The 15,363-nt window shown below is 45.2% G+C and overlaps 1 protein-coding gene across 1 annotated transcript; it reads left to right on the top strand.

Moving 5' to 3' along the window:
- Positions 1 to 5,718: 5,718 nt before the first annotated feature.
- Positions 5,719 to 15,011, top strand: LOC309415212 (macrophage immunometabolism regulator-like; the record flags this gene model as incomplete). Its single annotated transcript, XM_082012663.1, has 2 exons — positions 5,719 to 5,844; positions 14,373 to 15,011. 2 exons carry the CDS (start codon positions 5,719 to 5,721, stop codon positions 15,009 to 15,011), a joined length of 765 nt encoding a protein of 254 aa, XP_081868789.1.
- Positions 15,012 to 15,363: the final 352 nt, after the last annotated feature.

The raw sequence follows: 15,363 nt of genomic DNA, 5'->3' as shown, positions 1-15,363 counted from the left end.
GTCACTCCATCATAGAAGGCTATCAGGTTGGTCAAGCACGATCTCCCCATGGTGAATCCATGCTGGCTACTCCGGAGAACTTTCTTTTCATCCATGTGCCTAGAGATGACCTCCAGAGGGAGCTGTTCCATCACCTCCCCAGGGATGGAGGTGAGGCTGACCGGTCTATAATTTCCCAGGTCTTCCGTCTTGCCCTTTTTGAAGACTGGGGTGACATTGGCTTTCCTCCAGTCCTCAGGCACCTCTCCTGTTCTCCATGATTTTTCAGAAATGATGGAGAGAGGTGTTGCAACAACATCAGCCAGCTCCCTCAGCACTCGCGGGTGCATCCCATCAGGGCCCATGGATTTGTGAGCGTTCAGTTCAGCCAAATGATCTCTAACCCAAACCTCATCGACCAGTGGAGAGTCTTCCTCCCTCCAGGCTTTTTTGCTTACCTCCAGGGTCTGGGGATTCCTGAGGAGTAGTTTTAGCAGTAAAGACTGAAGTGAAAAAGGCATTCAGGAACTCTGCCTTCTCTGCCTCCTCTGTCACCAGGGCTCCCACTTCATTCACCAAAGGTCCCACATTTTCCCTAGTCTTCCTTTTACCACTGATATACTTGAAGAAGTCCTTCTTGTTGTCTTTTACTTCCTTCGCCAGATTTAGTTCCAAGAGGGCCTTGGCCTTCCTTGTTGCATCCCTGCATATCCTGACAACATTCCTATAGTCCTCCCAAGCGACCAGTCCCTTTTTCCACCTATTGTAAACTCCTTTCTTCCATACAAGTTTTTCCAACAGTTCCTTGCTCATCCATGGGAGTCTCCTGCCTCCTCTACTTGATTTCTTACTTAAAGGAATGCACCGATCTTGAGCTTTGAGGAAGTGGTGCTGGAATATTAACCAACTCTCTTGGGCTCCCCTACCTTCTAGACTCCTAGCCCACAGGATACCTCCAAGTAGGTCTTTGAAGAGGACAAAGTTAGCCCTCCTGAAGTCCAGGGTCGCAATCTTACTTATCGCCCTGCTTCTTCCTCGTACGATACTGAACTCCACCATGTCGTGATCACTTCAGCCAAGGCTACCCCCAACCTTTACGTCCCCAACCAGTCCTTCCTTGTTTGTTAATACAAGGTCCAGCAGCACGCCTCTCCTTGTTGGCTCAGCCCACATATTGTGCAGCCCACACAATCTTCCTGTCATGAAACGTATTACCTGGAGGGAGCCGTCTCTATGGAGCATGTCTGTGCCATGAAATTGCTCATGCTTGTTTTGGATTGGTCACTGGTGCTCGTCATTGGACTGAAGAATGGATAAATGAAGGGTTTGCCACTTTTTTAGAAGATATATTTTGGGCCAGGGCATGACAGTTAAGATGACGATACATCGCCTCTCAATTGAATCATTTGGCAATCAAAATTCTATAGTTTGCTGTCAATTAGATATAAATTAAACCTCCTGTGTTATGAAGCTAAGTCTTTAGGAGGATGAGGTGATTCGTGGTGCAGGAGCAGATATGCACACTGCAGCCCATGGAAGAGGTCACGGTGGAGCAGTTAGATATTTCCTGAAGGAACTGCAGCCTGTGGAGAGCCCACGCTGCAGCAGATATTTCCTGAAGGAACTGCAGTGTGTGGAAGAGACCATGCTGTAGCAGATTTTTTTTCCTGAAGGACTGCAGCCCATGGAGAGCACCCACTCTGGAGCAGGGGAAAAGTGTGAGGAGGAAGGAGTGTCAGAGAGGAACTGTTATGAACTGACCATAACCCCCCATTCCCCATCCCCCTTAGTGCTGCTCTGAAGGGAGGAGGTAGAGGACTTGGGAATGAAGGAGTGAAGTTGAGCCTGTGAAAAAGGGGTGGGGGGAAGGTGTTTTAATTTTATCTTTGTTTCTCACCATCCTACTCTATTTTAATTGGCAATAAATTAAATTAATTCTCCCCAAGTTGAGTCTGTTTTGTCCGTGACAGTAATTGGTAAGTGATCTCCCTGTCTTTATTTCAACCCACAAGCTTTTCTATCTTATTTTCTCCCCCTGTCCTGCTGAGCAGGGACAGTAAGTGAGCAGCTAGATGGGCATCTGGCTGCTGGACAAGGTTAACCCACCACAGCATAGGATATACCTGTGGTCAGTTCAGGTCAGCTGTACTGGCTGTGTCCCCTCCCAAACCGTTGCCCACCCCTAGCCTACTTCCTGGGGCTGTGGAGTGAGAAACAGAGAAGGCCTTGACACTGTGCAAGCACTACCCGCAATAGTTAAAACATTGGTGTGTTATCAATACTGTTTTCATCATCAGTCTAAAACACGGCACCATACAGGCTGCTATGAAGAAAATTAACTCCATCCCAGATAGACCCAGTACCATCTCCACCCCTTATTCCATACCATTTACGTCATGCCCAGGTCCTACAGTATTCAATCCATCCTCATCAACCATCACCCCTTTGCCATTCCTTTGATACATACACAGATATCATCCCCTTAGTCTATGGGCCATCCCCATTTGAATGTCCATTCAGTTCATTTTGTCCATGACTTGGGCTCCATCTGTTACAGTGAATATCTGGGTTAAGAGAGATGACGTGTTATGTTGGAGTACTGGTCACCAAAACCAGCTCAGCTGGATTTCTGCTGCACTTGCCTGGTTCCATTAGTTCAGGTGGCTCCTGCTGTGGCTTAGAACTGTGGCATCATACAACTGTGGCATCATACACCTCAAATCATGGGTTATTTTCCCCCAAGGTTAAATCCCCTTGAGGTACACATCGGATTTCCTCATCCTTCTGCGTTATCCACCAAGTGTACCTACATCCTTGTGTGAAAGTAATCCCACAAATGGGTTTCCTTTTCCTGAGGAAGGAGTAACCCACACTGCCTTTCCCAGCCAGTTCCCTACTTGCACTATGGGGACCTTATCTCCTTCCACAGTATATAGGGGCAGGACCAGGTCAGTTAGCAGATCCTCTAGTATTAACCAGCCAATTGGCTTCTGCTAAATCTGCATCCCAGTGCTTGAATGTCCCAGCACCTGTCACTCAGTATAGTCTTTAACAGTCCACTATATTGTCCAATCTTCCTGGAGGCTGGTGTGTGATAGGAGATTTGATACAGCCAATCAGTGCCATGTTTCTTGGCCCAGGTGTCTATGAGCTTTTTTCAGAAATGTGTCCTATTGTCTGATTCAATTCTTTCTGGGGTGATGTGCCACCATATAACTTGTTTTTCAAGGCCTGGATTGGTGTTTCAGGCAATGATATCAGTTACAGGGTATGTTTCCCTTCATCAGGATGAGAAGGAAGATCAGCCCTTCTACTGTGTCTGGGGATATGCTCAACAGCAACTGGAGCAGTAATCTTCCCAGATGGACCGACCCTTTTTGGCTGCTGTTTCTCCTTGCAATTCACATACATGAGCTTCTAGGTTTGACATAAGCACAGTCCCACTTCCTCCTATCCTTATGGTCACACAGATAGAACCACAGGGTAGTGCACGATGTGTGCCCACAGTCCCTTGAACAGAGTAAGGTTGACTCGGTACAGCACTCTTGATAGCTGAGATGCCAGCTGGTAGGGGCGAGGAGGAAAAGGTTTTCTTCAAGTTGTTGGGACAGTTTATCCACAGCCAAGATGCAGGTCCATAGGGTCAAAGAGGAAGAGAGATTCTCTTTGAATCATCGAAGCTTGTTGGACAGTTTATCCACAGTCAGTGCCTAAATGTCTGTGCAGTCCATTATCACCGGGGTGCTGGTGTACAACATTGATGTGTTCCATACAAACTTCCAACACATGGACCATGTGCGCTGGACTTCATCCAGATCTTTGGAGGCCTGGTTGTTCTCCAGGTTGTTGTAGACCACCTCCACCACTGCTAAGTCCCTCAGATACTGGATACCTTCCTCAGTGGTGGTCCACTTGCCTTGGCAGTTGTCACGACCTAAAGGGTTACCTGGCCTGTGGGAGGGTAGAGATCACAACCATCAGTTTATAGGATTCTGTAATACACAAGGACACAGAGGCTTTTATCCTCTAAATTTCTCTACTTTATTACAGATTACCACAAATACCACACAAACCACCATTAGCAAGTATACCTATGATTAATCAAAGTGAATATATATCTATATATCAAGCTATTAAAAATTGCAAGCTATTACAAATCAATCAACAATAATATAGTATCAATCAATAGTACTGCAGCAGTTAATAATGGCAGCAACCAATCATATAGCAACAACCAAGTAGGTATATACTATTACAGGTTACTACAAACTTATTAGTGAAGCAGCTTATCAACACTATAACAGCAGATATAGTTATGATAGATTACTTACTTACTTATATGGATATATAATACCCATATCAAGTGAATCTGATTTCAGAAGGGGCCAAACCATCCCAGAGGGGAAGACAAACCGACCCCAGAGGCAGACCCAACCATTCCAAAGGTGGGAGGACAAACTGAACCAACCCAAAAAGTGGGCCCAAAGGGGAACCGATAAGATAACAGACAGAGTCTGACTTCAAAGATGATCCGTGTCACGGAGTTTGGAGTCAGCCAGATGCTCCTGGTGAGAGTCAAAGATCTCATAGAAAGTTCATGAGGAATTCATCCTTTTTAGGAAAGCAGCACGGGAAGTTCTCAGAGAGAGAGGTTCCATTTTGGATAAAAATTGAGTCCTTTTTATATCATAGAGACATAAGAGGACATGGGACACCACCACTTCGAGCAGCCAATAGATGGGGTTAATTTCTATTTTTCACCTGGAACAGCCAATAGATGATGATGTTTTCTGTTCTGTCAGACCATTTTTTATTTTTCCAGGCTGTTTTCCACCTTTTCAGATTATAAGTTGCCATTACAGTTGCTTGATTTAGAACTTATCAATGGTATCTCAGGATGTCTCTGGTTTCTAGGTATCCAGGTGTACTTCAAAGATGTCAGCTGCACTTTTCAAGGATGCTTCTGGTTCACAGGCCTAGTTCCTAGGCTCGCAGTTCCCAGGCTGGCAGGCAATTTCTTCTGTTCAGTAATTTTCCCTTTCTAACCAGGTTGTGTTTATGGTTGCTCACATCAGTAGTTTACAAGATCTTCCTTGAGGGGATACCTTGCCTTCACACTCAACAGGAACGGCCTCCAGAAGTTGTGGATTGCTGCCCCTCTTCCACTTCCTTTGTTGATTCCCCAGTCCCTTGCTGGAGAATCCAGCTGCTGGGTCTCTTTACCTTCTAATTCCTGATTGTGGGCCCCAGTATCCCAGCATCAGAGCAACCAGGTTTCTTTTTTTGCTTACCTGGATGATGGCTGTAATCTTTCTGCATATCTCTCAGCTTGCTCAGGGACAGGGACTGAGTGGTTTCCGACTCTTATTATTTCTGTCTCTTCCCTCTCCTGTTCTTGTGGCTGCTCTGCTGCAGAACAGGCTGCCTCTTCTTATTCTTCCTCCTGCTCCCCCTCAGGAGGAGCTTCTTCCTCTCTTACTAACCGGGTTGACCTCTGCTTCCATTGTTTCTTCTTGACTATAGGAGCAAATATTATAGTCAAGAGTTGGGTCTCTGGCATGGTCACAGTGTCCATTTGTATGTCCACACATCCAGAGACCCTCTCACCTCTTTGAGAGTGCTGGACAGAGGCTTGGTAGGCGTAAGTCAGGCCTCAACACCATGCTGGAAGTTGTGTCTCTGCTATAGGCAAGGTGTAATTGTTAATTGTCTCCACGGGATGGTTCTCAGAGTACCGGGATGGCAGAAGAGAGGGAGCATGCCATGGAACAGGTGCAGGAGCAAATAAAACGATATCAAGAACAAACAAGTCAACATCGTGACGAGCAACAGGAAGTAACAACCTGCCAAGTAACAGCTAAGCAGGTATAACAACTGTAAATTCAGTCTAGTACATTCTGATCAAATCTATCATTATCTCAAATCCCTTCAAGCTCCTCTGAGCCCCAGGTTGGACACCACAAAGGACTGTGATGGGTTGACCCCGTCCAGCAACTAAGCACCCACCAACCACTTGCTCACTCCCTCACCAGCAGGATGGGGGAGAGAATCAGAAGAGCAAAAGCAAGAAAAACTCATGGGTCAAGATAAAAACAGTTTAATAAGAGAAAGAAAAACAAAAGAAAAAAAAACCCCAAGTGACGTAAAGGCAGTTACTCACCATCACCTCTCACAAGCAGACCAATGCCCAGCTGGTCTCCAAGCAATGGCTACTTTGGAAAGACTACCCTCCCCCGCTCAGTTTTAATTGCTGAGCATGAAGTTATATGGCACAGAATATTCCTTTGGTCAGTTCAGGTCACCTGTCTCAACTGTGTCTCCTACCAGCCTCTTGCCCACCCCCAGGTCCTAAATATAGTGCTTAAAAGGTAAAAAATGGCTTAGCACTCTTGGCAAAACTGTAATAAGAAGCCATTACACAGACACAAAAAAGGAAGAATGCTTTCTGCAAAGCAGAACAAGATATAAAAGGAATCTGATCACTGGAATTAGCTCATGAGAAGTGTGGGTGATGTGGATTGAAGAATCCCTGCAGTGCTGTGGCCTGTGTTGCCCGTATTCCATAGATTTGTGAGAAAAGATTATTGGTTTCTGACACCGGCAATTTGTACTGAGTCTGGTTGGGATGGAGTTCATTTTCTTCACAGCAGCTCTTATGGTGCTGTATTTTAGATTTGTGACCAAAACAGTGTTGATAACACAACAACGTTTTAGATATTGCTGAACAGTGCTTGCAGTGTCAAGCCCTTCTCTGTTTCTCACTCTGCTCCCCCAGGAAGTAGGCTGGGGGTGGGCAAGAGGTGTGGAAGGAACACAGTCAGGACAGCTGACCCAAATTGATCAAAGGGATATTCCATGCAATATAACATTATGCTCAGCAATAAAATTGGGGTGGAGTTTTTCCAAAGGAGCCATTGCTTGGAGACCAGTGTGGTGTGACCAGGTGAAAGACCTGCTCAGCCTGGTGGCAGAGCTGAAAGAGGAAGTGGAGAGGCTGAGGAGTATCAGAGACTGTGAGAGGGAGATAGATTGGTGGAGCCACACCCGGCCATCCCTGAGGCAGAGGCAGCAGGTGGAGGCTCCACAAGCAGCAGGGGATCCCCTGCTCTCTTGCTGCTGGGCAGAAGGAGAGGACCTAAGAGACAAGGGAGAATGGAAACAGGTCCCTGCTCAGGGTGGCAGGCGAATCCCCTCCCGGCCTCCCTCACCGTCCCAGCTGCCCTTACACAACAGATATGGGGGTCTGGAACCTGAGGGCCAGGCAAATGAGGACTTTGATGAAAGTCCATCCAGGGGGTTGCCTAGGGTGAGTCAGCCAGCCCCATGCATTACAACTACCTCTGTTAAGAAAAAAAGGAGGGTAACTGTCATAGGTGACTCCCTTCTGAGGGGAACAGGGGGCCCAATATGCTGACCAGGCACAACCCACAGGGAAGTCTGCTGCCTCCCTGGGGCCCGGGTGAGAGATGTTACTAGGAAACTCCCTGGTCTGGTTCAGCCCACTGATTATTACGTGCTGTTGGTTATGCAGGTTGGCAGCGACGAGGTTGCGCAAAGAAGTCTAAAAGCGATTAAAAGGGACTTGAGAGCGCTGGGGCGACTGGTTGATGGAGCGGGAGCACAGGTAGTGTTTTCATCAATCCCTTCAGTGGCAGGGAGGAACACTGAAAGGAACAGGGAAACACACATGATTAACACGTGCCTCAGAGGCTGGAGCCGTTGGCAGAATTTTAGGTTTTTTGACCATGGGGCGGTTTACATGGCACCGGGCCTCCTGGCAGCAAATGGAGTTCAACTATCTACAAGGGGGAAAAGGATTCTTGCTTATGAGTTGGCGGGGCGCATCGAGAGGGCTTTAAACTAGATTCGAAGGGGGAAGGGGATAAAACCAGGCTCACTAGAGATGAGCCTAGGGGCAGCATGCTGATGTTGGGGGCGAAATCGATAGCCCAGCTCAGGTGCATCTACACCAATGCACGCAGCACGGGCAGCAAAGAGGAGGAGCTGGAAGCCATTGAGCAGGAGGACAGCTAAGCCCTTCAGAAGGGATAGGTGTCCTGGTTTCAGCCAGGATAGAGCTGGTTTTCTTCACAGAAGCTAGTGTGAGGCTATGTTTTGGATTTGGGATGAGAAACTGTTGATAATGATGTGCTGATGTTTTGGGTAGTTGCTAAGCAGTCAAGGACAGTCCAGCTTCTCGTGCTGCCCTGCTAGCGAGCAGGCTGGGGGTGCACGGGGAGCTGGGAGGGGACACAGCCGGGACAGCTGACCCGGACTGGCCAAAGAGATACTCCCTACCATACGACGTCATGCCCAGTACATAAACTGGAGTTGGCCGGGGGGTGGAAATTGCTGCTTGGGGACGGGCTATCGATCACTGGGTGGTGAGCAATCGCTGTATTGGGCATCACTTGTTCTTGTACATTCCTTTGTTGGTATTATCATTGTTGTTTCCTTCTCTCTTTCTGTCCTATTAAACTGTGTTTATCTCAACCCATGAGGTTTTTTTTTCCTAATTCTCTCCCCCATCCCACTGCGGGAGGGGGAGTGAGTGAGCGGCTGCGTGGTGCTTAGTTGCCGGCTGGGGCTAAACCACGACATGTAGAAGGGAATAAAGTCCCCATGGTGCACGTGAGAAATATGCCGGGGAAGACAGTCTGGGTTACTCCTGCCTCAGGCAAAGGCAAACCCATTCGTGGGATTGCCTTTGCCCAGGGACCTGGGTGCACTTGGGTAACGCGGAAGGATGGGGAAGTCCAATGTGTACTTCAAGAAGATTTGATTTTGGGTGAAAATAGTCAATGATTTGAATTGTATTATGTTAATTGCTACACAATACAGTATGACATTACTACTATGGTTGCTATCTACCATATCAATGGTATTACAGTAAGAATCACCCAGACTGATGAAGAATGAGCTTCACTGAAACCGAGCAATGTGCAGCGGTGATGGAACCAGAACTGGTTTCAGCAGCTTGCGCCCAGCAACTTCCTCGAGGTCGACATCTTCGACCTGCAGACCATGGACATGGACCGTGCCAGGTAACAATCCAACACCACACACCATGTCCCCTGCCCTGAGAGACTGCTATGATGGATGAAGCCCAGAGTCATGGACCGAATGAACTCCACAGAAATTGTAAAGTGATGGCCCATGGACTAAGAGAATGGTATCTGTGTGTATATATTAAAAGACAGGAAGAGTGTCGTGGTTTAGCCCCAGCTGGCAACTAAGCACCATGCAGCCGCTCGCTCACTCCCCCCTCCCTCAGTGGGACGGGGGAGAGAATTGGGAAAAAACTCATGGGTTGAGATAAAAACAGTTTAATAGGACAGCAAGAGAGAAGGAAACAACAATGATAACAACAATAATAATACCGGCAAAGGAATGTACAAGAACAAGTGATGCCCAATACAGCAATTGCTCACCACCCGGTGATCCATAGCCTGTCCCAGAGCAGCGATTCCTACCCCTCCAGCTAACTCCAGTTTATGTTCTGGGCATGACGTTATATGGTAGGGAATATCTCTTTGGCCAGCCTGGGTCAGCTGTCCTGGCTGCGTCCCCTCCCAGCTTCCCATGCACCCCCAGCCTTCTTGCTAGCAGGCCAGCACGAGAAGCTGGACTGTCTTTGACTGCTCAGCAATGACTCAAAACATCAGCATGTTATCAACATTTTATCATCCCAAATCAAAACATAGCCTCACACTAACTTCTGTGAGCAAAACCAGCTCTATCCTGGCTGAAACCAGGACAAAGAGTAATAATGAATAATTGGAATGTATTGAAAAGTGTAGGACCTAGGCATGACGTAAATGGTATGGAATAAGGAGTGGATACTGTCCTGGGGTCACAGCCTCCTTTGGGTGCATCCACCTGCTCTGGCGTGAGGTCCTCCATGGGCTGGTGGTGGATATCTGCTCCACTGTGGAGCTCCATGGGCTGCAGGGGGACAGCCTGCTTCACCATGGTCTTCGCCCTGGGCTGCAGGGGAATCTCTGCTTCGGTGCCTAGAGCACCTCCTCCCCCTCCTTCTTCACTGACCTTGGTGTCTGCATAGTTGTTTCTCTCACATATTCTCACTCCTCTCTTCTGGCTGCTTTTGCGCAGCGGGTTTTGTTCCCCCTCTTAAATATGTTATCACAGAAGTGCTACCACCATAGCTGATTGGCTCAGCTTTGGCCAGTGGCGGCTCTTTCTTGGAGCTGGCTGACACTGGCTCTGTCGGACATGCGGGCAGGTTCTGGCATATTCTCACGGAAGTCACCCCTGTAGCCCCCCCACTACTAAAACCTTGCCACGCAAACCCAGTACACACAGTCATGTTTTGAAATTAAGTAAATTAATTTTATAAGCTGTGTTTTGAGAAGAGCCTTTGTTTTGCTCTCCAGCTCTTAACACTTTTTTAGCTTTGCATGGGGACATCCCTTCATCATTCCCTGTCCTTAGAGCATGCATTGCTTTGGCAAGTGATACTGGGGCGGGGCAGGGAGGTTTGCTGTTTTTTAAACCCATATGTGTCTAGGTAATGAGACTAATTTCTAACCTATCTGTAAAACTCTCTTTTATTTATACTACTGTCCTGGTTTCAGACAGGATAGAGTAAATTTTCTTCACAGAAGCTAGTGTGAGGCTGTGTTTTAGATTTGGGATGAGAAAATATTGATAACGTGCTGATGTTTTGAGCTGTTGCTAAATAGTCAAGGACAGTCCAGCTTCTCGTGCTGGCCTGCCAGCAAGAAGGCTGGGGGTGCACGGGGAGCTGGGAGGGGACACAGCCAGGACAGCTGACCCAGGCTGGCCAAAGAGATATTCCATACCATATGACATCATGCTCAGTATATAAAGCTGGGAGAGGGAAGAAGGAAGGGGTGGAGGGACGCTCGGAGTGATGGCGTCTGTCTTCCCAAGAAACCATTGCACATGATGGAGCCCTGCTTCCCTGGAGATGGCTGAACACCTGCCTGCCCATGGGAAGCAGTGAATGAATTCCTTGTTCTGCTTTGCTTGTGTGCGTGGCTTTTGCTTTACCTATTAAACTGTCTTTATCTCAAACCATGAGTTTTCTCACTGTTACTCTTCCCATTCTCTACCCCATCCCACCGTGGGGGAGTGAGTGAGCGGCTGTGTGGGGCTTAGTTGCTGGCTGGGGTTAAACCACGACAACTACTTCTAGTGTTTCTGCTTTTTAACAAAAAATGTTGAATCCTTCTAGAAGATTACTGGAAATATTTCTGAACTGGGGGATAAAAACTAGGAATTAAAAGAGCAGGAACAGTTAAATGTTTGTTTCTTGGCTAAAAGTCCATGGTAGCCAAATGTTTTAATGCCATTTTTTTTTCTGTGCTATGTTTCCAGTAACCTTGATTCCTGATGGTGCAGGAACTATAATTTCTACATAAGGAATTGTCATGAGTATCTTTAACTCTGTGTGCTGAAACCTCACTGTATTTATTGTCTCATTTTCTAGATACAGTGCTAAAGTAGGAAATAACATTTGTTTTTGCTATTTTGAAAGTTTGAATTGATTCCATAAATATATTTCAGAAAGACAATTAAATATAACAAGTGACATTATTGAGGTTTTTATGTAGGTTTTTCTTCAGTGAAAAATGTCAGTGTTACGTCTAATATAGTATTTTCATTTTTTGTTTCATTTTTGCTATGTTATTTGTATTTTTTAATACAAAATGTTTTTAAAATGCTGGATGAAGTGTATCTACTTATCTGTAAAAGCAATGCTGTACAAAACTCCTAACGAAGAATCCTAAGTAGACCACAATTATAAGGAGAACTGGAAATGGACATTTAAGACTAAAGAAACTTTAGTAATAGTGTCTCCATAATAGAAGTTTTTTGTCAATGACTGGCAAATAAAATCCTGTTTAGCAAAACTATGAGAATTTAATGAGAATTAATTAGGATGGGAGTGAAGCAGCAGGTTGATTTGAGACTAAGCAGGGTAGTAGAGATGGGAGCATTACTTAAGCCGCTCCTTCACAATCCCTGAACAGAAACAAAGTAGGCTTAAATTTTGCATTACGATAGATTTTTTTTGGGGGGGAGTTTTGCACGAAGCTTCCCCTCTTATTTTAAGACAATTGAATGATGGTTAACCTTGATGGGGGTTTTCTGTTGTTTATTTGTTTTAAACCTATTTTATATAGGTTTGATTTAATAAAGTACTGAAAAGGAGGTGGTACTTTCCTTCCCTTGCTTCTTGCATCTTTGCTTCTCTGTCTGTGACCTCTCAAGCCTCAGGATGGGAGCAAGTAGCATCTTTAAAAGTTTGCAAACTGGTAATAGCACTCTGTAAAGGCAGTCTCATTTGTGAAATGTTACTAAACCATTAATGTGTCTTACAGTTTCCTATAATGAACTTTTTTCTGCTGGACACTTGCATAATAACTTTTCTTTCTTATTTGAGTCTCATTGACTTTAAATATTACAAAGCTATGTAGATTTTTTTTCTGAAATCTATTTGCTAGAGAGTCACTAGCTACTGTTCAGAGCAAAGGTGAGGCTGACAATGAAGGAAAGGTGGACTGGAAACAGGTGTGACCTTTGCATTTTGTGAAATAGCTACACAGAGATAGTGTAGATGATATTCAAAGCAGAATTCAAAGTGTTCTGGGATCCACTTGCATATAATTGCTGTAATATCAACCTTATCTTTCCATGTTAAAGATTGTAATGGCTAGTGGTGGAAAGTTGTATCTGTAAAGGCACCGAACTGAAGATTTTGGAATAGCTGTGAGGGGAGAAAAGTCAGGGAAAAGTAGTCTATTTCAAAAAATAATTAAAAAAAAAATCCATAGAAATCTAAATATTGGTTATTCTTAAGATACTTCTAAGAATCTTATGGTATATTTATTGAACACTAGTATACTGTTTACTTTGTTATAAATACATTAACCAAAAATCTCACAGCATTTTGGTAGTGGGAGGGGCTGCAGAGGTGGCCAGCCAATCAGTGACACTGGTGCTGCCTCTGTGATAACATGGTGAAGAAAGGGTAAAAAACACTGCACAGCAGCTGTGAGAGGAGTAAGAAAAATGTGAAACAGTCCAGCAGACACCAAGGTCAGTGAAGCAGGAGGTGGAGGAGGTGCTCCAAGCTCCGGAGCAGAGATTCCCTGCAGCCCGTGGAGAAGACCATGGTGACACAGGTTGTCCTCCTGCAGCCCATGGAGGTCCATGGTGGAACAGATATCCACCCTGCAGCACATGGAGGACCCCATGCTGGAGCAGGTGGATATGCCCTAATGAATCTGCAGCCTATGGAGAAGAGCCCACGCCGGAACAGGCTCCTGGCAGGACCTGCATCCCGTGGAGAGGAGCTCACGCCAGAGCGAGTTTTCTGGCAGGACTTGTGGCCCTATTGGGGACCCATGCTGGAGCAGTTCTTGAAGAACTGCAGCCTGTGGGAAGGACCCATGTTGGAGAATGTTGTGAAGGACTGTATCCTGTGGGTGGGACCCCATGCTGGAGCAGGGGTGGAGTGAGTGAGGAGGAAGGAGCAGCAGAGACAACGTTATGAACTGACTGCAACCTCCATTCCTCATCCACCTGTGCTGCTCAGGGGGGAGGAGGTAGATCATTCAGGAGTGAAGTTGAGCCTGAGAAGAAGGGAGCAGTGGGGGGGAAGGAGTTTTTAGATTAGTTCTTATTTCTCATCCTATTCCAATTTTGATTGGCAATAAATTAAATTAATTTCCCCAAGTTGAGTCTATTTTTCCCATGACGGTAATTGATGAGTGATCTCTCCATCCTTATCTTGACCCACAAGTTTTTTCATCATATTTTTCTCCCCTGTCCTTGTTGAGGAGGGGGAGTGATAGAGCAGCTTGGTGGGCACTTGGCAGCCAGGCAAAGTCAATCCACCACAGGGAAACATTGCAGTACCCAGTAGGTCAGGTCTAGTCCATGGTTATGCCTGAGGTAGGAACTGTTAGATGCCTTTTTTTTTTTAAAATGTATATTTACTGATATTATTGTGAATGGAAAAAATATACATCTGAATACAGGAGAAGTTACTGTGGATGTGCTAATGGATATAGATGGCCTCAAAGGAAAGGGGTTATAAGGGATCAAATAGACTAAAAGGATTAAAAAATAGAGTGGAAAGATACTTCATTTTTTTGTACAGTACTACTTAACAATATGTTTTTAACATATTTAAGAATATCAAGAGTATAGTTACAGTATTTGTTATTAAAAAGGGGGCCAAAATAATTTTAAAAAGCAGATGTCAGTGATAGTTTTGTTATGAGACACTCTGTAGAGTGTAAAACAAAACTGAATAGAGAAGTACTGATTATGGTTTCTGGATGATAAAAAATCTCATTTCTGAGATCCTCTTTCTGTTAAAATCTCTGTTTTATTTTTAGGAGAATAGCACGTTGCTTAAAATGGATATAAATGGAGAGTCCAGAACTACTGCATCTACGTTCCCTGTACCTCTTGCAGAGGTCAGTTCTGCAGGCAATATAGAAGCAGAGAAACCACGATGTTCCAGTACCCCCTGCTCACCAATGCGACAGACAGTTTCAGGCTATCAGATCCTTCATATGGATTCCAACTACCTGGTTGGCTTCACGACTGGAGAGGAGCTGCTAAAATTAGCCCCAAAATATACAGGAAATGAAGATAATAAAGGGGAATCCAGGCCTAACTTGCACTCTAAACAGCTTGATTCAGGACTTGCATGTTCGTCCCATTTGTACAAAGCTAAAAGTAGGTACTATCAGCCATATGAGATCCCAGCAGTAAATGGGAGGAGGAGGAGACAGATGCCAAGTTCAGGGGATAAATGCACTAAGGCTTTACCATATGAACCTTACAAGGCACTTCATAGTCCCCTGCCTCTTTGCCTTTTAAAAGGTAAAAGGGCTCACTCTAAATCCCTGGACTATCTCAATTTAGACAAAATGAGCATCGAGGAATCTGCTGACACAGACATGCTACAATACCAGCTCCAACACCTTACTCTTAGAGGGGACCATATGATTGCAAGAAATAACACATGAACTATGATCTATAATCTAGAATTTAGAACCAGTTTCTTGTTATTTCTCTGTCGCTGCAAAAAGCCACTGTCATACTGTGTACATGACTGTCTACATTGTAGGTGGTATCAGCTAAATGTTATCAGAAAGGATTTTATTTGAATAGAATTTTGACAGTGCACTGTGTTACAAATACTTGGAGGGAAAAAATCTTTCCAGAGCAAGCAGCTTCTAATGCAAATCTGACTGCAGGTGGTGGATATTTCTTTGGACACTTTTTAACAAAGAAGAGATTTTTGGTTTTTGGATTTGGGTTTGGGGTTTTTTTGTACAGTTATCTAGTATTTATGGTAATTTAATACTGAAAAATTGA

The sequence above is a fragment of the Phaethon aethereus genome (assembly GCF_964289735.1).
Source record: "Phaethon aethereus genome assembly, chromosome: W".
NCBI lineage: Eukaryota > Metazoa > Chordata > Aves > Phaethontiformes > Phaethontidae > Phaethon > Phaethon aethereus.
The sequence above is the reverse complement of the archived record's forward strand: the minus strand, read 5'-3'. Positions and strand labels throughout refer to the sequence as shown.